This window comes from Schistocerca gregaria, chromosome 1 (assembly GCF_023897955.1).
Source record: "Schistocerca gregaria isolate iqSchGreg1 chromosome 1, iqSchGreg1.2, whole genome shotgun sequence".
Lineage (NCBI taxonomy): Eukaryota > Metazoa > Arthropoda > Insecta > Orthoptera > Acrididae > Schistocerca > Schistocerca gregaria.
In genome coordinates, this window is record NC_064920.1 from 578,311,472 (window position 1) to 578,338,218 (window position 26,747).

At 44.9% G+C, this 26,747-nt stretch overlaps 1 protein-coding gene across 3 annotated transcripts in view; it reads left to right on the forward strand.

Annotated features, from left to right (window-relative positions):
• The window catches only part of LOC126356808 (uncharacterized), a 477,415-nt gene that overhangs the window by 366,951 nt on the left and 83,717 nt on the right, over positions 1-26,747 (forward strand). For all 3 annotated transcript variants that reach the window (XM_050007398.1, XM_050007399.1, XM_050007400.1), the window contains exon 4: positions 21,255-21,541. In XM_050007398.1, coding sequence (XP_049863355.1) covers positions 21,284-21,541 — 258 coding nt within the window. In that variant the 5' untranslated portion in view covers positions 21,255-21,283. The remainder of the gene's footprint in view (positions 1-21,254; positions 21,542-26,747) is intronic.

Consider the following 26,747-nt stretch of genomic DNA (forward strand, 5'->3'; position numbering starts at 1 on the left):
GTTTCTCCTACACATCTGAAATAACTTACATTTTTCTACATTTAGAACAATTTGTCATTCATCACACCAACTAGAAATTCTGTCCAAGTCATCTCGTATCCTCCTGATTCACTCAACCATGACACCTTTGCGTACAAAACAGCACCATCAGACAACATCCGTAAATTGTTGTTCACGCTGTTCGCATATCATTTACATATATAAAGAATAAGAGCAGTCTTACCACATTTTTCCATGGTAGTCTTTGTCTCTGAATACTCGCCGTCGAGAACAACGTACTTGGTTCTATTACTTAAATCTTCAAGCTACTCACGTATATGGGAACCTAAACCGTATACACGGACTTTCGTCAACAGACTGCAGTGGGACACCTCGTCCCGTTCTATGCATTTGCATTCCAAAAATGTAGGAATATGAAATCTGCCCGTTGCCCTTCATCCATGGTTTGTAGGCTAGCATGTGAGAAAATGGAAAGCTGAGTTTTGTACGATGGCGACCGGTTTCTCTGACACCATTTGGGACAAAAGAATTCAAAAATGGAGCGAGCCCTGAACTACAGATGTATTAGAATTCAGATTATAAAACAAATATTACAATTGCAACACCACTGATACGTGGTACTTACTGGAATTAAGGAAAACGTGGACGGGAGAACCCACCTATATAACATTCTTTTCACTCAACCTATTTATTTAACTATATATAAACTGTGTTTTACAGACAATCGAAACATTTAACCATAAAATTTTCTTTAACGAAGTGACTGAACTTGCAAAATTCTTCTGACTTTAAACATGAAGATGAATAAGCTTTTATTTTTGCAAGAATATCTGAAGTGTTGTATTACAAAACAGTAAACAATATGGCAATTTTTACAAGACGGCCGGACCTGCAGCCCGCCCGTTATCGGGTGAAACAGCGATGTTTACTACAGCGATGGACACAGTCTGTCTTATTAAGTGCCCTTCTGCAACACATAAAAACTATATAAGCATCATTGATGACAGAATGATTTCATTACTCAAAACAAATGACTTAACTTTTAATTTTAAAGCTGTATGTCGAAAGGTTCGGGGTTAAGGTGCGCACCTGAACTTACAGGTTTAACAGATTAGCAAACAATATAAAAAGGATAAGGCTTACTTCAAGGCAACCAACCTCTTCATTTCAATCGGCAACCAAGGTACGACTGGACTCCAACCCGTCCCTTCTGACAGTTGACTAAAGCCCTAGTGACAGTTTTCTGTTAACTGTTTGTCAGTTATTAAGACAGCTCGGAAGGAACGTCTCAAAACATCAGCTGTGAACATTTATTACAAGAGAGTTCACTCAACGTAACCACAATATCCAGCTAAAATATGCCAATAATGACCTGGTCCTTCAAACACGGAAACGAACAGCTTAGTACAACAGGTTGTTCAGATTATAACAAATGACTGAGAAATGCCATTACAATCAAAGAATTGAACCACAAGGTCCCTCTTTTGTTGAACGGCAACCTGTGCTTTAGTATAATCCAATGGTTCAAATTGCTCTGAGCACTATGGGACTTCACGTCGGAGTTCGTCAGTCCCCTAGACTTAGAACTACTTAAACCTAACTAACCCAAGGTCATCACACACATCCATGCCCGAGGCAGGATTCGAACCTGCGACTGTAGCGGTCTCACGGTTCCAGACTGAAGCGCCAAGAACCGCTCGGCCACTGATGCCGGCTTTGGTACAATCGTTCCGGCTGTATTTACGAGCATGAGCTGGTTAATTATAACATTAATCATCGGATAGAAACCAGAAGAGAGAGGCAATTTTCAAACGACCACTAGTGTCTTAGTATGATACTACTGCCTACATTTACGACCAAAGAGCCGATCGAGTAAAACTGAGGGTCGGGTAAAAACCAGAAAATAATGAGGGCAGGTAGATAAAGAAACAATTCACCACGAAAATTGCAGAATGTTACTCCCCTTTATCAGCAAGCAGTTCCATGGATCCAAGATGCGTAGCATCGGTTACTGAGTGGTGCCGATGAAAGACAGGTAGGAGAGGGCAGCCAGGCCACGAGCAGTCGTCCGCCACGAATGATGCCAACCAACCTACTGAATGTCGACCTGCTGCTTGTAGTCGACGTTGACCCCGGTGCAGTACTCCGGTATCTTCGCTACGCGCAAGCCCTCCTTGCGCGGCTCGCGGCTTCGGCCGCTCGGACCTCGTGACCACCTCTCGTCGCTACGCTACCGCCAATCCCCAAACTTCGTGTTAGATGACAACTCTTCCTCATAGATGTTGGCAATGGGGCCGCAAGAGGGATAGTCGATAGTACACTTTAGTCAGTGGCGCCAGACAGAACAGTCTACTAATTCAATGGCGCTACAGCTCAAGCATGAAGGCGGAATGCAACAAACGTCAAGCGGGCATGAAAAGTTCTACAAGCTGGAATACGCAAGTGACTAACACTACATCGCAACCTACGTTCTGTACGTAAGGAAAAATTAAGCACTGCGTTCCTCACTTAGAAACAGTGATAGGGATCTACAGCTTTTGATAGCATGAACTTGATGTGCTACTGTATCACAACAATTTATAGGTTCAGAGTGTCAGTAACTGTCGTTTTGCGTCATCACTGTAGTACGAGGGGAGTTTGAAAAGTCCGTCAAAAATAAAAACTACTTACGTGTTTGGGGTAAACCTTTTTTTTCAACATAGTCTCCTTTTAGACTTATACACTTCGTCCAACGCTGTTCTAATTTCCCTTCCGAATAATACGAATTGTCCAAGTCTGCAAAATAGCTATTAGTTGCTGCAATCACCTCAATTGCATAAAATCTTTGTCTCGCCAGCCATCTCTTCAAATTGGGGAACAAATAGTAAACCGAGGGAGCCAAGTCTGGAGAATAGGGAGGATGTGAAACGAGTTGGAATACTATTTCCATTAATTTTGTGACCACAACTGCTGAGGTGTGTGCTGGTGCATTGTCGTGATGGAAAAGGAGTTTTTTGCAGTCCAATCACCGGCAACTCCGTTTTCAAACGGTCCAATAATAATGAATAATATGCACCTGTAATAGTTTTACCCTTTTCCAGATATTCGATGAGTATTATCCTAGCGAATTCCAAAAGACAGTCGCCATAACCATTCCGGCCGAAGGAATGGTCTTCGCCTTTTTTGGTGCAGATTCTCCCTTGGTAACCCATTGTTTAGATTGTTGTTTGGTCTCAAGAGTATAGCAATGTATTCATGTTTCATCCACCGTGCCGAAACGACGCTTAAAGTCCTGCGGATTCTTCCTGAACAGCTGCAAACAATCCCTGCAACAATTCACTCTATTCCCTTTTTGGCCAAGCTATCTTGCGGATAGCTTCCTCATGTCCAAATGTTTACGCAAAATATTAAGTACCCGTTCATTCGAGATGCCCACAGCACTAGCAGTTCATGCACATTAACTCTTCTGTCATCCATCACCATATAATGGATTTTATCTATGCTTTCTGGAGTCGTAACCTCCACAGGGTGTCCAGAACGTTCAGCATCACTTGTGCCCATATGGCCACTCAGAAAATTTTGAAACCACTTACAAACTGTTCTAATCGAAGGTGAAGAGTCACCGTAATGTTTATCAAGCTTCTCTTTAGTCTCCCGAGGAGTTTTGCCTTTCATAAAGTAATGTTTAATCACCACACGGAATTCTTTTTCGTCCATTTTTTTGACATTCACTCGACTTCCTTGATTCACACGAATGCTAAACACAAATAAATAGACCAATATGGCTGTAACTTGGTGTGAGTTCTTTCTAAATATGCTACTAACTAAAGATGACCTCGAAACGTGCCGGTGGTGCCATCTCTCGGACTTCCCACGGACTTTTCAAACACCCCTCGTATATATAGATAATATGTAAGAATAGCTAAGAAATACCAATGTCTTAATAAATCCAAGAACAACTTCAGAAACTGGCGTGATGAAAAATAATTTAGATACAGTATGAGGGAGAGAAATAGCATGACATACCACCGACAGATTGAACGATAGACTATGGTATTAATTTGCTTAGAACCCTCTATCACCTTGTCGGTAGCATTTTCTCATTGAAGCACTAACGGGGCGCCGGCCGGGGTGGCCGAGCGGTTCTAGGCGCTACGTTTTGGAACCGCGTGACGGCTACGATCGCAGGTTCGAATCCTTCCTCGGGCATGGATGTGTTTCGATGTTCCTAGGTTAGTCAGGTTTAAGTAGTTTAAAGTTCTAGGGACTGATGACCTCAGAAGTAAAGTCCCATAGTGCTCAGAGCCATTTTTGAACTAACGGAGCAGGATTGAGCTTAAGCGTGCCAACATCTTCGAGGTCATTAGACCAGAAACAGAAAATTGTGTTGGAGGACAGGGAACGAAATCGGTCGTGGCCTGTTTAAGCAACAGCACTGGTTCCCGCCTCGCGTGGTTCACAGAACCCACGCAGAATCTGAATCAATGCAGTCGGACGAGGATTCGAGCGCACCTCACCCAGCTGCTGTCTATCAACAACTTTGCTTCATCTATACATGAACAACTGACAGAGGTCGTAACATTTTCCTGAATCACCGAGAGCCAGTTGCGGCATAGTTTCCCCATAAATGTAGTAATCTTTACCTTCAGTTATCCTTATTAACAGCATCCAGCACCCCGAATCCTACGACCTTACTACACAACGGATAACCCACCTGCCAAAAAAGAACACAACAGATTTTAGGCTCCAATAATTCGCACGTGCTATACGCAGAGTACAACGTATTTCTGGAAGGCCGTAAGTTTCTGTCGTGCATAGCTACCTCGCCAAACAAATAATCTTGTCGCTTCTTCGTTAATTTATTCGTGTAAATTGGCGTTCCCTTGCGCCGCGTATGGGCGAACGCGTCGCTTGCTGCGGCAGAAAATGGCTCCGCCGATATAATCAGTTCCGGTAAAGAAACGTGCGGCCCCTCGGTGATATATTTCGCGTGTTGAGAGTTATCGCGGACGTGATCTACATGCCAAAGTCTTTTCTTTTACTGTTTAAACAAAGAAGGCGAGCAATTGGTGGCGGCGGAATGTTTCTTTTGGCGCCGCTGGCCGGCGATTACCCAAGGCCGCGGAGTCGGCGGCAGCCGTAATAAGCACTCCCGGCCACATAACGAGGATCGCCGCGCTCCTACTTTATGTGCCATTGTTCCGAGCACCTGCGATCAGTTTCCTCGCGATAGCTATAGCGGCCATTACGAGCGTTCAGATATTTCAATATCTGTATCTCATTTAGCCGGTGCAGCCAGGTGCCGAATGCGATACCCGCGACCTACGGCGGTCGGCCTGTAACAGCATTGGGCTGTATTTCTAGAGGGGAGCTTGTTTCTCGTCTGTCAGCGACCCAAGAGCCTGGGGAATAGCTCGCCGTGTTTAAGGTGCTGGTGTTCACCCACCCCTAGTACCATACGACCAGGCGGCCCCACAGTGTATCGAAAAGGTCCATACACCACTTTAAAAGACTACTAAACGAGGAATAAATACAAATAACCTCGAAGTTCGGGCAACCACAGCTACGTAATGTGAAGGACAATCAACAATTTCAAATCAGACATGGTAAAATACTTTGTATTAAAACTGAGTGAAAGTTCGAATCCCCAATAGCTATTGAGGATTTGGACTTTCACTCAGGTCTGATATAGAGTATTTTATCATCTCTAATTTAAATTGTTGATTGTCCTCCACATTGTGGACGAATAAATGGTTTTTCCCACTTCTACTTCCTTTAAGGAGCAAACCTCCATCGCAGTGGGCACAATTTATCTTAATTCTACTGACATGGATTAGCATTCAGCATTTGACTAGCAGCTAGGTGGAGTAGCACGGCACTTTGATAATAGAATATACAGGGCATTCCAAAATGATTCATCCGATTCCACAACACTAACTCGGTATGCAAGTGACAGCATGCTTACCTATAATGTGTTGCAAAACGCCGCACATACAAACTGGATTTTCCGGTGCTCGTACCTCGTGATAAAAAAGGTAGGGTCTCGTGTTTTGGATAGTCCTTGGGCTAGGGACAATTTGCGTACTCAAAAGAACGCTCATCTTAATTCCACTATTCTACACTTCAGCGTCAAAACTATGAATATCACACACTTCTTCCTGCATATACAAATGCAGCAAATCTGTTGGTTCTTTTTGCATTTGATGTGTTCCACGGTGGGATTGATGGAACACATGGAGGCACCATTAGTTCACGGGCGATGCCTCGGAAAACACCACAAAAAGTAAATTTTTTTCTACATTTTCGCCGTCACCAGGCGAAGATTCAAAGACTGCTACATACAGAAAATGGCTGCAATTTTTGCGATGTATCCCTAAGATCCCGATCTCGATCAACCTTGAAAATTTTCTTCATATGTTTATCCGCTTCCGAGATACAAAGGTTCAAAGTCATCCTACTTGCAGACGTAAAATACGCACGTGAAATCTGACGTGAGGCGAAAACACAGTTTATAAAGTGGCACGGTACGGAGAAATACTCGTATGCTGTAGAGTGTCTCCATTATCATCTGTTCTGACTGGGGTTTGCTTCTATACCCCCACCTGAGTCTTTTGTACGTAAAATCCTGCATGATGTGTAAGACTAATTTGTGGTATTAAAATTCCACATAAGTAAACAGCCTACATGTACCTGACCAATACGTTTCTTTTCATATTAGTTACATGGTCTGCTGCAACAGAGAAAATAGGGGAACCAGTCGAAAAATGCTCCTATGGAAGCACAAAAAATGCGAGTGGGCTACCAGGTGTCTTTTCCTACCTTCCTTGGCACCTTTACAAATTTTTGCAAAAATTTAGCGTGCAAACGTATTTGCATTTCTTTATACTGAGAGAGGAGAAGACAGCGGAATTAGGAAAGAGACGAAAAAGTGATAAATACTGGTGGATAGGAGGTAGTGGTTGTGTTATAGAAAGAGCCGAGGAGACAATGGCAATGTGAGAGAAAGAGAGGGACACAGTGGCAGTGGGACTTAATTCTGGTGAGAGCCAGTGATAATGGGAGAGAGAATATATGACAATGAGAAAGAGAGAGATAGTGACAGTGAGAAGAGACAGTTGCAGTAGGCAGGAAGGAATGAGATGTCTGCAGTATTAGTGAGCAGGGGGGAGTAGTGACAGCGAGAGTGAGAGGAGGCTATAGTAATAGGACTGGGCTGTGACACAGGAGACAGTGATAGAGAGAGACAAAGAGATAACGGCAATGAGTTGGGCAGAATGAACGAGCTAGAAATGGCAACTGGGAATGGATGGGTATGAGTGAGTTATAGCGATGGACTAGTGGGTGTGAGTGAGTTAAGGTTAGGGGTGTTCGTGGGTGTTTGAAATGCGTTGCATATTAAAAAAAGCGTGAATATGTTCGCATAGCAAAGTTTTTGAGAAAAATTTTAAAGGTGACAAGGAAAGTAGAATGCGGCAGCTGGTACTCCACTTTTCAGTCAGAATCGTATGAATAAGCGGGAACATATTCTCATCTATTGTGCTTTGGTAGGAGCATTTTTCAGCCGATTTCCCTACCTTTCCCTACAGCATCAGTCGACGTAAATCATTTAAATCGAAATTAAAAGTTTGTTTTGGCACTAGCTATAGGCTGGTTCCGGTAGGAGTCTTCTATTGCGGCTAGTGAGCTAGCTCGTTCGTCTGGTATGGTTTTTCCACGAGTCAAGTGAGAGTACGTACCGAAAATTTCACATTTCAACGGGACAGAGCACGACCGCACTGGCACCTACCTGTAAGAGCGTTTCTTAACAGCGAGCAGCACATGATGTCATCAATGTTGTTGAAATCAGTTCGATAAACCCAGTCTTTAAAATAATCCCATGTTAAAAGATCTCAGGGTGCAGTGTCAGAGGATTTGGACCACCAGCATTTTAGACCATACTCACTAGTCCTACGTCTAAGACAGTTGTACTTCAGGACATGTCTTATTTCAAGGGACCAACGAAATGGTGCACAGTACTTCTGGTAAAAGATAGCTACTGAAGGTAACCAAGACACATCCAGCATGCCAAAGTACTATTCAAGGAAGTTGCCACAATGCCATCAGTGATAAGTAAAATAATAACATTCGTTAATTTTTACCCCTTCTTGCACATTTTCTGGTACAGTATGAAGAATTATTGAGTCCGTTACCTATATTATTTCACAAATATGAAAATTGGTGTTTTTGGAAGATTGCACATTGTTTTAGGAAATGTCCGTACTCCTCCAGACGTGGCAAGAACTATTTCATGAATTTCTACCATCTAGCTTACTTGCATGCTATTACTGCAGCAAATACAATGTCTTCGAACACGTGGCAGTTAAGAGGGTTTTCACTGCCAGTTTGTTATGTCTCCCTCAGTTTCAGTATACCAGTTCGCACATTAGCCGTCTTCGTACACTGACATCGTTGTATTCAACTTCAAATATCTGCTTATGTGACTGTGCACGGGACAGACTGTATGTCATTCTTCTTTTGCGTCGTATTGCGATGTGCAGTCCTCTTCAAGACTCTTCGTTTTGTTTTAATAAGTGCTAACTTATTCAGTGAAACACATTCTTCAGTGATTCATCTCTACGGTTCTATGGTTATATTAAAGACGGGGCCCAATCTCAAAGCTTCAACTGTGCAAGCGCTGGAAATCAGTATACGCAAGAAATGTGGTTCTCTATTTACACCATTACACAACCTGTAAATCTGTTTACAAGAATACCAGTAATTGACTTGAAACGTACACAAGTACAGAGTCCTAGTGACAGACGCGAACAAAATTATCGACTAAAGCAAAAAATATGGAATAGCTAAATAAATAAAGTGTTTTACTTGCAAATTTAATATGTTGTCCGTATATTGATAGCGAATTCATATCGTGAATTTTATGTCATTTATCGACATCAGTTGCAGAATGTTTAGCAACAGAAACGCTTGAACGGCTCGTAGCAAGATTACCTAACTGTCGCCGTGAAACCCATTCGGGAGCAGAGCGGATGTTATTTGATGAAACGTTTACGTAACGCTCCAGTTGATCCCAGCAAATGAGGCTATTAATGTTATTAATTGGCGGCTTCCGCAACAGGTGCAGCGAGCGGTGGGTGTCGTGGGCAGACCGAGTTCTCACCGTGCGATCGGCGTGTTCTCAGGGTGCTGACACGTCTTGGTGCGACCGGCGGTTTATTTCTTCCTCGATATCATTAATAACCGTCCCCTCTCAGAGCGTTAAGAATTTAGGTACACGGACGCGGATGATAGGAATTCAAGTTATAAATTTTGTCGATATTTCCCTCAAATTGCATAAAAATTCAGGACACTAAATCACAGCAAAGTGCTAACATTTTAAGCGTTTTATCGGCAAAAGAAAAATATCTGTGCTACTTTCCCTGTTGGAATGCTGCTCAAGTGTGTGGGATTAATCACATTAGACTAACAAATGACATAAGGAATGTACAAAGGAGGACAACGCCTTGTTTACTCGCGGAATTGTGTACTAGACATATTGAAAAACCTCAGCTGGCAGACGAAGTAAGAAGGTTGATGTTGTGTGTGAATGTTCGAATATCGGTTTTTGGAGCTTGAATCTACGAAAATTCATCAGCTCCTTACGTATTTGTTCAAATGGCTCTGAGCACTACGGGACTTAACTTCTGAGGTCATCCGTCCCCTAGAACTTAGAACTACTTAAACCTAATTAACCTACGGATATCACACACATCCATCCCCGAGGCAGGATTCGAACCTGCGACCATAGCGGTCACACGTTTCCAGGCTGTAGCTTCTAGAACGGCTCGGCCACCACGGCCGGCCCTTACGTATTGTCAAGGCAGGAAGTATCACTATAAAATTAAACTACACTACTGGTCATAAAAATTGCTACACCACGAAGATGACGTGCTACAGACGCGAAATTTAACCGACAGGAAGCAGATGCTGTGATATGCAAATGATGAGCTTTTCAGAGCATTCACACAACGTTGGCGCCAGTGGCGACACCTACAACGTGCTGTCATGAGGAAAGTTTCCAACAGATTTCTCATACACAAACAGCAGTTGACCGGCGTTGCCTAGTGAAACATTGTTGTGATGCCTCCTGTAAGGAGGAGAAATTGGTACCATCACATTTCCAACTTTGACAAAGGTCGGATTGTAGCCTATCGCGATTGCGGTTTATCGTATCTACATCTACATCTACATCTACATGACTACTCTGCAATTCACATTTAAGTGCTTGGCAGAGGGTTCATCGAACCACAATCATACTATCTCTCTACTATTCCACTCCCGAACAGCGAGCGGGAAAAACGAACACCTAAACCTTTCTGTTCGAGCTCTGATTTCTCTTATTTTATTTTGATGATCATTCCTACCTATGTAGGTTGGGCTCAACAAAATATTTTCGCATTCGGAAGAGAAAGTTGGTGACTGAAATTTCGTAAAAAGCTCTCGCCGCGACGAAAAACGTCTATGCTGTAATGACTTCCATCCCAACTCGTGTATCATATCTGCCACACTCTCTCCCCTATAACGTGATAATACAAAACGAGCTCCCCTTTTTTGCACCCTTTCGATGTCCTCCGTCGATCCCACACCGCGCAGCAATATTCTAACAGAGGACGAACGAGTGTAGTGTAAGCTGTCTCTTTAGTGGACTTGTTGCATCTTCTAAGTGTCCTGCCAATGAAACGCAACCTTTGGCTCGCCTTCCCGACAATATTATCTATGTGGTCCTTCCAACTGAAGTTGTTCGTAATTTTACCACCCAGGTACTTAGTTGAATTGGCAGCCTTGAGAATTGTACTATTTATCGAGTAATCGAATTCCAACGGATTTCTTTTGGAACTCATGTGGATCATCTCACACTTTTCGTTATTTAGCGTCAACTGCCACCTGACATACCATACAGCAATCTTTTCTAAATCGCTTTGCAACTGATACTGGTCTTCGGATGACCTTACTAGACGGTAAATTACGGCATCATCTGCGAACAATCTAAGAGAACTGCTCAGATTGTCACCCAGGTCATTTACATAGATCAGGAACAGCAGAGGTCCCAGGACGCTTACCTGGGGAACACCTGATATCATTTCAGTTTTACTCGATGATTTGCCGTCTATTACTACGAACTGCGACCTTCCTGACAGGAAATCACGAATCCAGTCGCACAACTGAGACGATACCCCACAGCTCCGCAGCTAGATTAGAAGTCGCTTGTGAGGAACGGTGTCAAAAGCTTTCCGGAAATCTAGAAATACGGAATCAACTTGAGATCCCTTGTCGATAGTGGCCATTACTTCGTGCGAATAAAGAGCTAGCTGCGTTGCACAAGAGCGATGTTTTCTGAAGCCATGCTGATTACGTGTCAATAGATCGTTCCCTTCGAGGTGATTCATAATGTTTGAATACAGTATATGCTCCAAAACCCTACTGCAAACCGACCTCAATGATATAGGTCTGTAGTTAAATGGATTACTCCTACTACCCTTCTTAAACGCTGGTGCGACCTGCGCAATTTTCCAATCTGTAGGTACAGATCTATCGGTGAGCGAGCGGTTGTATATGAGTGCTAAGTAGGGAGCTATAGTATCAGCGTAATCTGAAATGAACCTAATCGGTATACAATCTGGACCTGAAGACTTGCCTGTATCAAGCGATTTGAGTTGCTTCGCAACCCCTAAGGTATCTACTTCTAAGAAACTCATGCTAGCAGATGTTCGTGTTTCAAATTCTGGAATATTCCATTCGTCTTTCCTGGTGAAGGAATTTCGGAAAACTGCGTTCAATAACTCCGCTTTAGCGGCACAGTCGTCGGTAACAGTACCATCGGCACTGCGCAGCGAAGGTATTGACCGCGTCTTGCCGCTTATGTACTTTACATACGACCAGAATTTTTTCGGATTTTCTACCAAATTTCGAGACAATGTTTCGTTGTGGAACCCTCTTCGGGATTACGCGTTCTTCTGAACTTCGCATGCTTTTTCCGTTGCCTCTGCAACAGCGTTCGGACCTTTTTTGTGTACCACGGGGATCCGTTCCATCTCTTACCAATTTATGAGGTATGAATATCTCAATTGCTGTTGCTACTATGTCTTTGAATTTGAGCCACATCTCGTCTACATTTGCATAGTCAGTTCGGAAGGAATGGAGATTGTCTCTTAGGAAGGCTTATAGTGACACTGTATCCTCTTTTTTAAATAAAATTATTTAGCATTTGTTTCTGGTGGATTTGGAAGAAACTGTATTGAACCTAGCTACAACGACCTTGTAATCACTAATCCCTGTATCAGTCATGATGCTCTCTATCAGCTCTGGATTGTTTGTGGCTAAGAGGTCAAGTGTGTTTTCGCAACCATTTACAATTCGCGTGGGTTTGTGGACTAACTGCTTGAAATAATTTTCGGAGAAAGCATTTAGGACAATCTCGGAAGATGTTTTCTGCCTACCACCGGTTTTGAACAAGTATTTTTGCCAACATACCGAGGGTAGGTTGAAGTCCCCACCAACTATAACCGTATGACTGGAGTATTTATTTGTTACGAGACTCAAACTTTCTCTGAACTGTTCCGCAACTGTATCATCGGAGTCTGGGGGTCGGTACAAGGAGCCAATTACTAACTTAATTCGGCTGTTAAGTATAACCTCCACCCATACCGATTCGCACGGAGTATCTACTTCGACTTCACTACAAGATAAACCACTACTGACAGACACAAACACTCCACCACCGATTCTGCCTAATCTATCTTTCCTGAACACCGTCTGAGACTTCGTAAAAACTTCTGCAGAACTTATTTCAGGCTTTAGCCAGCTTTCTGTACCTATAACGATATCAGCTTCTGTGCTTTCTATTAGCGCTTGAAGCTCAGGGACTTTTCCAGCACAATTACAATAATTTACAACTATAATTCCGACTGTTCCTTGATCCAAGCACGTCCTGTATTTGCCATGCACCCTTTGACATTGCAGCCCACCTCGTACTTTCCCGAGGCCTTCTAACCTAAAAAAATCGCCCAGTCCACGCCACACAGCCTCCGCTACCCGTGTAGCCGCCAGCTGAGTGTAGTGAACTCTTGACCTATTCAGCGGAACCCGAAACCCCACCACCCTATGGCGCAAGTCAAGGAATCTGCAGCCAACACGGTCGCAAACCCGTCTGAGACTCTGATTCAGACCCTCCACCCGGCTCTGCACCGAAGGTCCGCAGTCGGTTCTGTCGACGATGCTGCAGATGGTGAGCTCTGCCTTCATCTCGTAAGCAAGACCGGCAGTCTTCACCAAATCAGATAGCCGCTGGAATCCAGGGAGAATTTCCTCAGATCCAAAGCGACACACGTCATTAGTGCCGACATGTGCCACCACCTGCAGCTGGCTGCACCCTGTGCTCTTCATGGCATCCGGAAGGACCCTTTCCACATCAGGAATGACTCCTCCCGGAATGCACACGGAGTGCACACTGGATTTCTTCCCCTCCTTAGCCGCCGTATCCCTAAGGGGCCCCATTACGCGCCTAGCATTGGAGCTCCTAACTACCAGTAAGCCCACCCTCTGCGATTGCCCGGACCCTGAAGGCTGAGAATGATCCTCTGAAACAGGGCAGGCAGCTGCATCTGGCTTAGTCAGAGACAGTGCCTGAAACCGGTTTGTCAGACGCACCGGGGAGGCTTTCTGATCAGCCTCCGGGGACGCCTTTCGCTGCCTGCCACGCCTTGGAACGACCTCCCAATCAACCACAGGCTAGGGCTCAGCCCCACTGCGGGCAGCAACCGGGGCAACCACAGCGGCAGATCGATCTGGGGACAGACGGGACGAGGTTGACATCCGCGTGATACCCAAGTCCGGCTCCCCACAGTGGTGCCCATTGGCAACAGCCTCAAGCTGCGCGACCGAAGTCAGCGCCGATTGCAGCTGTGAGCGAAGGGATGCCAAGTCAGCCCTCATCCGAACACAACAATCGCGACATTGCTGCTCGCGTTGGTCGAGATCCAATGATTGTTAGCAGAATACGGAATCGGTGAGTTCAGGACGGCAATACGGAACGCCGTGCTGGATCCCAACGGCCTCGTATCACTAGCAGTCGAGATGACAGGCATCTTATCCGCGTGGCTGTAACGGATCGTGCAGCCGCGTCTTGATCCCTGAGTCAACAGATGGAGACGTTTGCAAGACAACAACCATCTGCAGGAGCATGGACTATCAGTTCGGAGACCATGGCTGCGGTTACCCTTGATGCTGCATCAGAGACAGGAGCGCCTGCGATGGTGTACTGAACGGCGAACGTGGGTGCACTAATGGCTAAACGTCATTTTTTCAGATGAATCCAGTTTCTGTTTACAGCATCATGATGATCGCATCCGTGTTTGGCGACATCGCGGTGAACGCTCATTGGAAGCGTATATTCGTCATCGCCACACTGGCGTATCACCCGGCGTGATGGTATGCGGTGACATTGGTTACACGTCTCGGTCACCTCTTGTTCTCACTGACGGCACTTTGAACAGTGGACGTTACATTTTAGATGTGTTACGACCCGTGGCTCTACCCTTCATTCGATCCCTGCGAAGCCCTACATTTCAGCAGGATAATGCACGACCGCATGTTGTAGGTCCTGTACGGACCTTTCTGGATACAGAAAATATTTGACTGCTGCCCTGGCCAACACATTCTCCAGATCTCTCACCAATTGAAAATCTCAGTTCAATGGTGGCCGAGCAACTGGCTCGTCACAATACGCCAGTCATTACTCTTGATGAACTGTGGTATCGTGTCGAAGGTGCATGGGCAGCTGTACCTGTAGACGCCATCCAAGCTCTGTTTGACTCAATGTCCAGGCGTATCAAGGCCGTTATTACGGCCAGAGGTAGTTGCTCTGGGTCCTGATTTCTCAGGATCTATGCACCCAAATTGCGTGAAATGGTACAAATGAGTCTGAGCACTATGGGACTTAACATCTGAGGTCATCAGTCCCTTAGGGCTTAGAACTACTTAAACCTAACTAACCTAAGGACATAACACACATCCTTGCCCGTGGCAGGATTCGAACCTGCGACCGTAGCGGTCGCGCGGTTCCAGACTGAAGCGCCTAGAACCGCTCAGCCACACCGGCCTGCTAAATTGCGTGAAAATGTAATCTCATGTCAGTTGTAGTATAATATATTTCTCCAATGAATAACCGTTTATCATGTGCATTTCTTCTTGGTATAGCAATTTTAATGGCTAGTGGTGTAAGAACAGCAAGGCTCTGTATATCTAGACTCGTGCTAAACCGGCGTTGTATTGTTAGGCTAGATGTAGAACTACTCGTTACCCCAAAAGGTCTGAGGCACCTATTGCCTGATGTTTAATGAACGCAACCGCCAATGAAAATTAAGGCATTTTACTGTAGCTGAGGATTTAATCTAGATACAGAAGAAATAGAAGAAATATGCTGGATACACATAAAATTATTTCCTCGTAAACGTCTTATTTAATAGGCCGCCAGCCCCCCCCCCCCCTCCCCCCCCCCTCCCCCCCCCCCGGCGTCTCAGAACATTATCTGCCACAGGATGGCGATCAGTGGGAGAAGATTAGTGCCGATAAGCCTGTAAGTAACGAGCGACTCCAGAAAAATAATGGATTTATTACCCCGTACCGTCGCATGTAATTTCAGCAAGAAATTACCAGTTTCGTCCGTCATCGTGGTTTCCCGCGTGTGCTTATGATTGAACACTGCTTCCCTTTACAACATGAAGATGGGCGGTTAGGGACAAACCTGGTTACCATGACAACCGAAATGTCACTGTTTACAGAAAGACAGAAAATTACCACCATCTCTTGTGTGTGGAACGCTTTTAAATTTTTCAATCTTCTCTCATTTGTTCCTTTTGCGACATCACTTTGATCCATTTTGTGTGATTGATGGCAGTAGTATTACATACCACCAGAAGGCTGCTTCCAGTATCGTTTCAGGCAGCAGTACATCAGGGAATATACAGCTGGCGGAATTTACGTCTGCACCTATTCTCTGCGAGTCACCGTACCCTGTGTGTGGCGGAGGGTATTTCTGGTACCATTATTATTTCACCCCTTCTGTGTTCCATTCGCGAATGACGCGTGCAAAGAACGACTGCTGATAAACTTCCATACGAGCTCCGATATTTTTACATCTTGGACATTTCGCGAGGAGGGATTAATACATTGACGACTCTTCTTGGAACGTACAGTCTCTAAATTTTAACAGCAGCCTCCTCTGCAACACAAAGCCTCTATTGTATTGTCTGCTACAAGAGCTTGGTTTAGCACCTCCTTAACGTTCTAGTGTTCACTAAAACATCCCGTGACGAAGCATGCTGATCTTCGTTGGAAACTTGCGAGATATCAAGCTAGCTCAGAAACACAGTTTGATGTCCACCTCGCCTGTGACTATGTGAGACAGATAGCTCACATGAACCAAATTACCTATCAAAACTTGTTACACATTGGAATCGCTAGTTATTTTAATGAAAATTAATTGTTTACGTGATATCAAATGGTTTAAATGGCTATGAGGACTATGGGACTTAACATCTAAGGTCATCAGTCCCCTAGAACGTAGAGCTACTTAAAGCTAACTAATCTAAGGGCACTCACACATCCATGCCCGATGCAGGATTCGAACCTGCGACCGCAGCGGTCGCGCGGTTCCAAACTGAAGCGCGTAGAACCGCTTGGCCAGTCCGGACGGCTTACGTGATATCAAAATGGCTCGAAGTAACTGGCTTATGGTGTTGGTTCCTCTACTTGTACAATATCTAACATCAAATGGAATAGGACTTCTAAATACTTAAATTAAATCTAAGTTCCAGTGAAATTTTCACATTTGTTTTCTCATCACTTATTCAGATAAGATTCGTGAGGTACAATAATTTTGACATTACAAAGGCTGCCAGAATAATGAGATTATACAAAATAGGAACATTGACTTGGTTTATTAGTACAACTTAAGGGTGGCAAGACCACGCTGATAACGGATGAGCAGATGGATAATACCATACTCGATTTGAGAGACAACCAGAGAATTTACGATTAGTTGCTAGTTGCGTGAATTCTTACACGAACCTCACCCCGGTATTATACGTAGTGGAAGGCACCACACGTTGCCCAATACATGACTGGTGTGCCACTTCCACATTTACAGCTTTTCAGATTGAATACCACCCCTGGTCTGATTGCTCCTAAACATCCTGAGAGTCTCGAAACCCCGGCCGCAGATACATCTTAAAAAACTGAGTGCCAGAAGCTGCAGCTGCAAGGAATACGTTGTTGCAACCGAATAAGCCCGAAATATCAGATGCGGGACGGACCGTCGTCCTTCCGCTTTCGCAAGTAATCAGCGTGAAATTTTTCTAAGTCTGGAACGAGCGCGAATATGAAAGCCAAGACCTGAGCCAACTTCACTGCCACGTAATTTATCCAAGGCTCTTCCCTTTCTCTGCTCCAGAATTCGGTATGATAATTTCGGTGCACCTTCCTCTGGCAATCGGAGGGCTAACTCCAAAGCTTCTGTCGAATAGAGGGTTTTATGACAAAGCTACATCTCTACGTAGTGGAAGGCACCACACGTTGCCGAGTAGATGACTGGTGTGCCAGTGGGCATCATTTCCGTGCACAGAGAATCGATCGATCAAAGTTTTCCCAGGCTCAGTGGCATTTTGACGACTTCTACGTGTACAGAGCAGAAGACAAAGCATAGCCTAAAGTAGCAACGGCTTCTCAAGGGGCGCCGGCCGGAGTGGCCGAACGGCTCTAGGCGCTACAGTCTGGAACCGCGCAACCGCTACGATCGCAGGTTCGAATCCTGCCTCGGGCATGGCTGTGTGTGATATCGTTAGGTTAGTTAGGTTTAAGTAGTTCTAAGTTCTAGGGGAATGATGACGTCAGAAGGTGAGTCCCATAGTGCTCAGAGCCATTTGAACCATTTTTTGCTTCTCAAGGAACATGGGGAATCCATCTCGATGGAAACTTTTTCAGCCAAAACTCCAGGAATGCACTCTTTTAGTGAAAAACAGCTTTCATTTTTCCCTACATCCGGAGGTTTTAGACCTACACTCCATGTTTCTTGAGACATCCCTGTATCCACAGACACAATTCCTGAGTTGATCCATTGCCAGCGTGATCCCATCGCCTCCGATTGCACCATTCGGCGCCAGTAGACTCCAGGAAGCAAACGCCTGCTGTAATAGGAATGTCCCCTTCAAGGCAGCTGCCAGCTAAACCTCGACCACTTCCTGTAACCACTCGTCCCCGCAGCTCACATACATGGATTTTATGCACTTCACTCTAAAAGAAATTCGGTAAAAGGGATGAAGTGGAATCTTGGATGTATCATATAACCACTTATCGATCTCGGAAATAGTTGAAAGTCACAAGCAAGATTGAAATATTTAATATAATCCATTACGGATGTGAGGTTATGGTTGTTTTTACAGTAATTATTGGTAGCTTTCAACTCTGTTTCTGTGCTACACTCAATATGTATCTAGAGACAATGCTACCATCATTAAGTTGTAAAACATAGTTTATGAGAGCTTTTTTGAATGGTGCTGTCGCCATTTGGCTGTAATAATTTTTATTTCGTTGTCATACAATATGGACTTCGGCCTTAGGCCATTTCCAAGTACAAAAATTTATATGTCAAAAGACTTCAGACTGGTATGAAATGTCTTTTGACATACAAATAAACTTTTGTACTGTACAATGGATTAAGGCCGATATCCGGACTATATGAGAATAAAACAAAATTTATTACTATCAAATGGCGGCAGGATTACTCAAAAAATTTATTTTGGCTCCAGATAGCTGATGAGGTAAGCCCATGAAAGCTCAATGGTGAAGGTCCCAGATTGATGAAAATAGTCAAGAATCCGTTAAATCGGTGTTTTATAAGTTTTTTAGTGAATGAATTATGTTTCCTTAAGATTGTCCCAGTTAATTTCGTCCTGGTATCTGCTTTTCATACATGTAGTTTTGTCTGGTCATTCCACTTTAGATCGGTCTGTACAGTGACTCATCTGTATCTTGTGTTTCTTATTGTTTGCAGGTACTTATCACAAAAATTATAATCAATCAGTAATGTAACTCTTCGCCAGTTAAATTTTACGTTCAGGGTGTAGTGCCGTCGCTACACCAATGAGGGATGCTGCGCAGGTCTTCCCGCATTTACCTACTGTAATATCACTTATCGGTACCATCCCGTGGGCGTCAAAGCTGGCAACGGAATTGCAAGTTTCTGTCGAACGCCGATAGCAGTCGTGCAGGATCCGGCAGACCCAGTGGAGGCACGCCTCCAGCGGCTCCGTATCACGAGCGCCCTCAGCCCCGTGCAGTATAGGACGGCCGGCGGCGGTCACACGGACCCACTCACCCTATGTGATGCTGCGCAGGCGCCGCTTACTCGTCGCGTTCTTGCTTTCGTTTAGAGAGTCTCTCCCTTGGTGACATTGAGAGCTAGACTATATTTCTTGATGCGTTATTTGTAACGAGTCTTCATATGCTTGGAGAAATACAAGTTACATAAATTTTCTGCTTACTGTGTTAGCTTGTTGGCATATCACTTCTCCTCCTGTCTTTGCTATGACGACACTCTGTAGCCCATCTCTCCTTCTGTGCAAAGTTGTACACACAGCTACAGTCTTCCGGTGTTGCAACTATCCAACAGACACTATCTACACTACTAGCCATTAAAATTGCTACACCAAGAAGAAATGCAGATGATCAACGGGTATTCGTTGGACAAACATATTATACTAGAACTGACATGTGATTACAGTTTCACGCAATTTGGGTACACTGATACTGAGAAATCAGTGCCCAGAACAACCACCTCTGGCCGTAATAACGGCCTTGATACGCCTGGGCATTGAGTCAGAGCTTGGATGGCGTGTACAGGTACAGCTGCCCATGCAGCTTCAACACGATACCACAGTTCATCAAGAGTAATGACTGGCGTTTTGTGAAGAGAGAGTTGTTCGGCCATCATTGACCAGACGTTTTCAATTGGTGAGAGATCTGGAGAACGTGCTGGCCAGGGCAGCAGTCGAACATTTTATATATCCTGAAAGGCCAGTACAGGACCTGCAACATGCGGTCGTGCATTATCCTGCTGAAATGTAGGGTTTCGCAGGTATCGAATGAAGAGCAGAGCCACGGGTCGTAACACATCTAAAATGTAACGTCCACTGTTCAAAGTGCCGTCAGTGCGAACAAGAGGTGACCGAGACGTGTAACCAATGTCACCGCATACCATCACGCCGGGTGATACGCCAGTGTGGCGATGACGAATACACGCTTCCAATGAGCGTTCACCGCGATGTCGCCAAACACGGATGCGATCATCATGATGCTGTAAACAGAAACTAGATTCATCTGAAAAAATGACGTTTAGCCATTAGTGCACCCACGTTCGCCGTTCAGTACACTATCGCAGGCGCTCCTGTCTGTGATGCAGCGTCAAGGGTAAACGCAGCCATGGTCTCCGAGCTGATAGTCCATGCTGCTGCAAACGTCATCGAACTGTTCGTGCAGATGGTTGTTGTCTCGCAAACGTCCCCATCTGTTGACTCAGGGATCGAGACGTCGCTGCACGATTCGTTACAGCCACGCGGATAAGATGCCTGTCATCTCGACTGGGATCCAGCACGGCGTTCCGTATTACTCTCCTGAACCCACGGATTCCATATTCTGCTAACAGTCATTGGATCTCGACCAACGAGAGAAGCAATGTCGCGATACGATAAACAGCAATAGCTTTAGCAAAGTCGGAAACGTGATGGTACGCATTTCTCCTCCTTACACGCGGCATCACAACAACGCTTCACCAGCAACGCCGGTGAACTGCTGATTGTGTATGAGAAATCGGTTGGAAACTTTCCGCATGTCAGCACGTTGTAGGTGTTGCAACCGGCGCCAACCTTGTGTGAATGCTCTGAAAAGCTAATCATTTGCACATCAAAGCATCTTCTTCCTGTCGGTTAAATTTTGCGACTGTAGCGCGTCATCGTCGTGGTGTAGCAATTTTAATGGCCAGTAGTGTATTTGTGGGCAATGATTTTCTGACTGTCTGGTCAAAGAATTTTTTGGCTGCCTCAAGAAACAGCAAGAAAAACATTACAGTTTTCTACGGCTGACTCTTTTTTTGCGTCCAGTCTCTCTTTCTTGTTTGTGTGTGTACTGGGCTGATCGGCAGATGTTCACGAGCGTGGATGTGACTAGCAGTGTGTGTCGTGTTGCAGGCTGCGGTAACAGCGCGAGCTGCGCGGCGATGCGGGCGCGGCTGTGGCCGGCGGTGCTGGCGGCTGCTGCGGCTGCGGCGGCGGCCTCTGCGGCCGGGGCGCGGCCCGAGCTCAGCACCGAGTTCTTCCTGGTGCCCGAGGCGCCGCGGCCCGCCACCAGGGCGCCGCCGGGCCCGGCAGCCCCCACGCTCCCGCCCCCGCCACCGACCTGCCTCTCCGCCGCCAACTGCACCGCGGGCGGCGCCGCGGCCGCAGAGCACGACGGCGTTCTGCGCAGGGAGACCTGGGTGAGTCGCCGGCGGCACTCGCTCCGCGTCTCAGGCGGCTCGGCGTCGCTCACCGGTGATTCCCTCCTTCGCACGCGCGCGGGTGACCACTCTCGACTAATCTCGTAACATAGAGGGCGTACAAACAGCTCGCTTCCTAGCTGTGCAGTTTTGTAGAGGAGGGGCAATGGTAGTCGTGGGCGTCCGCGTTTGGAAGGCCGCTGCGCCTTAGGAAAGGGACAATTCGACAGCGAAAGCCTCTGCATAAAGGCATATTTCGCAGAATTTCTTACCTACAGTTAGCGAGTTTTCAGACAATCGTATTATTGGGTTATGTATGTACGATAAAGATGGACAGCCGGAAAGTAATTAAGGAGGGTAGGACGTCAAACGGGCCGACTTGGAGCAGGAGAGGCACCATAGGACATTTTAATTTCCAGTGTCTATACTTTTACAAATAAATTCATAAAACTTTGTCAGCATGACCAGGAAGGAATCAGAATTCACACTCATAGCAGTGGAAGTTCGAAAACATAACAAAATAATGTTTTTTTTACGTGTGAAATTTCATCATTTTCTCACTCACTAATGGCTGCATTTGTTGCTATAGGTACACTTTTCTTCATAAGTTAGAGAGATTCTTCGATGAATTTTGCACAGCATACATACCATACTTACAGGTGTATGAAACTCTAGAATTTATTTAATTTATGAAAAAAAGAATGATCTGTTGTATTTTAAACTTCATGTTTAGAAAAAAAACACAACTTTTGTAGTTAATTACCTCAATTTTTACGACAGTTTTTAATAGATTTGGAAAATTCTAGAGTTTCATACACCTTTAAGTATGGTTTGTATGCTGTGCAAAATTCATCGGACCATCTCTCTTACTTATGAAGAAAAGGGTACCTATAGCAACAAATGCTGCCATTAGTATGTGAAAAAAATGATGAAATTTTATATGTAAAAGAAATTACTTCGTTATGTTTTCGAACTTCCACTGCTATGAGTGTGAATTCTGAATCCTTCCTGGTCATGCTGACAAATTTTCATGAATTTATTTGTAAAAGTATAGACAGTGGATATTAAAATGTCCTGTGGTGCCTCTCCTGTTCCAAGTCGGCCCGTTTGACGTCCTACCCCCTTTAAAAGAATTATCAAAGGCTGTCCTCAAGAGTCGATCTGCGGCCCTATCTTCTGGGACATGACAATCGAACCCCTCCTACATCTTCTGGATGGGGATGATAGGTGAGACAGAATTGTTTCCTAAGCAGATGACCTAGTAGTTGTAATCACTGCAAACAGCAGAGCCCAGTTAGAAGAGAAAGCCAGTGGAATACTACAAACAATTACACAATGGTGTCATAAAAATGAACTCAGGATAGATGGAAACAAAACAACATACACATTACTGAAAGGATCACTCCAAAGGAATGCTTCGGTTAAAATTGGGGACACAAACATCAAATGAGTACACGTTATGCGCAGTCTTGGGGAACACATAGATGAAAAATTGAATTTCCACGAACACACAAGGCTGGCAAAAGACAAAGCAGAAAAAATTCTACGCAAACTGGTGAGGCTAAATTCAAAACAGTACAGATTACCTCTACCAGTCACACGGACATACCTCTGTGCGTCCTTCGAATCAGTACTCAGCTTCGCAGCTAGTGAACGTGGCCACCAACAAAGCATCGATCAGACGAAGGCTGGGAAGTGTCCTACTTGGGATATCTGCAGTCTTCGGCTTCGTCTCAGAGGTTGCACTGTGTGTGGTGCTCGGACTAAGTCCCATAGATATCACGATCAAATACAGAGCTGCAAGTTGCTGGTTAAAGATGGGGAGACTAGATAAGGTAAACACAATAACTGGTGTGCCGATAGAGACTATACGTCACCTTAAAAGTAGGCGCTGAGATTCATTGTCACCGTCGGTGTCGTCGACATCGCTAGAATATACCGTATTGCGTATGATGAATTGTGTATTGGAACTGGGGACATAGAAAGGATGGAAAGGCTTCGTCCCGCTGTAGCGCTCAGTTTTTTCACAACCCCACAACAGGCCACAGCAGTCCACCCACCGCCGCCCCACACCCAACCCAGGGTTACTGTGCGGTTCGGCCCCCAGTGGAAACCCCCTACCCCCTCCCTCCCCAGGAACGTCTCATGCCAGGAGTATGTGGAGACAGTGTTGTGCACAGCAATCGCCGACAGAGTAACTGAGTCGGAATAAGGGTAAGGGGAACCAGCCCGCATTCGCCAAGGCACGTGGGAAACCGCCTTAAAAACCATCCACAAGCTGGCCGCCACACCGGACCTCGACACTAATCCACCGGGCGGATTCGTGCCGGGGACCGGCACGCCTTCCCACTAGGGAAGCAGCGCGTTAGATCGCGCGGCTAGCTGGGTGGGCTCAATATATCGTAGATCACAAGAACTTCTATTCGTTCGTTAATTCGCCATTCTTCGTATATTTCTTTTTGACATCTTCCACTTACCTGAAACTCCTGCCTACTCTATCTCAGTAATTGGCAGAAGTTTTATCTCAACTGTCTCCCAAACACCCTCGAACTTAAAAGTAACGATCTTGGCACCCACACAAACTTTGCACGCGTTCTTTTAATTTTCACTGCGTTTAGTACCTGGTGATTTGGAGACTACCACAAAATCGGAATGTCCATAAATGTTACAAAAGTTGGTCTACACTAAACATATTTTCTAGCTTGTCACTTTTTATTAAAGCGTGTAAATCAGCTCTCGCGTTTCCCTTCTCGCTCTGTAGTATCACGAGAATTCAACCAGTTTACCATCTCAGCCTTCTTGCTGTTCATTATTGGTGGTTGTCCTTCTTGCAGGTTTTGGAAGCTCTTATTGTCAGCCACAATAAAGGACTTGCAAAGTAAGTTGGGTATTAATTTCTGTTCCATCCCCCGGATAAAAAAAGGAAAGTGATTCAGTCGAACTGCAATAATGCTTTGTGCAGCATTTGAAGTGAATAGTAATGGCTCATATAATAACGTCAAAAAATTTACTCACATCATGCTAATCTTCCGTTTTACTCCCTTAACTAATTCTTCTGACTTGGTCTTTCCATTTGTCTCATGTTACTTCTTTCTTTTGGCTCTATTGTTACTTCCCGCCTTCCAGCCTCTCTTTTATTATGTCCTTTATTATTGTGGTATCCACCCCCCCCCCCCCCCCCCCTCGACTCCATCCACATCGCCGGCCGCGGTGGTCTCGCGGTTCTAGGCGCGCAGTCCGGAACCGTGGGACTGCTACGGTCGCAGGTTCGAATCCTGCCTCGGGCATGGATGTGTGTGATGTCCTTAGGTTAGTTAGGTTTAAGTAGTTCTAAGTTCTAGGGGACTAATGACCACAGCAGTTGAGTCCCATAGTGCTCAGAACCATATCCACATCTACCTTTACCAGGTCGCCCTCTAAAATTGTCTCTGTGATTTTCTGTCTTCCCTGTCTTCATGTTCCTAGATTTTATTAACATTGCTGCTAATTCTTTCTGATAATTCCCCCTTTGTTTTTCCTCCCATTTATTCAGCCGATCAGTTTTAGTGTTTCTCCCAGATTTTAATGCACTGTTTTTTAGACAATTCAGTCTTAAATTCCTGTCTCAACTCTTCACTAGATTTGTTCAGCTGGCCAGTTCATCATTCATAATGTTGTTAATTTGTTCTAACTTCCTACCCAAAGTCCCATTAGTTTGTTCAATCTTATCATCAATTTTCCTACGCAAATCTTTCGGATATACGTCTCATTTCAAGTAATAAGTCCCTAAGGCTAATATTTTCTTGTTTTCCAACACTAAACTCATCATCTTTGCTTGACAGTTCTGTTGATTGAGCATGACTTACACTGTCGTTAACCTTTTGTTCCCCACTTACCTCAACAATATAGTCATATGCTACATCGTGAGATTAACTCCAAGACAGTAGACGAGTAGAGAATCATTGTCATTATTAACCAACTTACGAATATCGTCCTCGTGATTATCAACACTTCCTTTAGTGATAATCTCACTACCTGTATTTTCGCTAACAGAACTCATTTTGCGTGATTTACAATAGCGGTTATTTGTAAATCACAAAAATTATAAGTCCTAAAATTCCAAGACGAATTTCCAGTAAACTAGAACAATAGTTCCTTTCTTGGACAATAATGCAAACACATTGACGGGAAAAAATCCCAACACCAAAAAATGTCTGATGTAGAATTGGGAATATATTTGTATAGGTAACATATTTAAGTGATTAACATTGCAAGATCAAACGTTACTATAAGCGCGAGATATGACACAGCAAATGTGATATGCTGCTACATTATCTCGTGTAACTGCCAGAATGTTGAATGCTAGCATGAAAATGTGAATCCGTTGTGTTTTGCAGGTGCCGTATGTCAGTTTGTGGGATGGAGTGCCATGCCTGTTACAGTTGATCATTCAGTATGGGGACGGTTAATGTTGGTTATGAATGGCGCTACAGTTGTCGTCCAATGATGTTCTACGAGTGCCTTGATTGAAGACAGACCTGTTCATCGAGCAGGCCAAGCCAACATATCGACACTCTGTAGAGCATGTTGGGTTGCAGCATCAGTATGTGAGAGAGCGTTATCCTTTTGGTAAACATCCCCTGGATTGCTGCCCATGAATAGCAGCACAATAAGTCGAATCACCCGTCTGACGTACAACTATGCTGTCAGGGTGTGCGGCATAACTACGAGAGTGCTCCTGCTGTCATCCGAAATCCCACCCCAGACCATAACCCCAGATGTAGGTCCAGTGTGTGTAGCACGCAGACAGGTTGGTTAGAGCCCATCGCTCCTTCTAACCAACACGGCTATCAATGGCACCGAGGAAGAACCAGCTTCATCAGGAAACACAACAGACCTCCACCCTGCTCTCCAATGAACTCTCGCTTAACACCACTGAAGACGCAAATGGTGGTGGTTAGGGTTCAGTGGAATGCTCGTAACTTTCCTTGAAGTAGCCGATTTGAAACAGTTCGTTGTGTCACTGTGGTGTTAACAGCTGCTCAAATGGCTGCTGCAGATGCAGCAGGATGCGTCAGAGCCATACGCTGATTACGATCGTCTCCCCTCTACGTAGTGCCACGTGGTCTTCCGGACCCCCGTCTTCTAGCGACTGCACATTCTCGTGACCTCAGAAATCATGTACATTGGCTACTGCCAAGTCTTCCTGCTGTACCATAATGTCGCC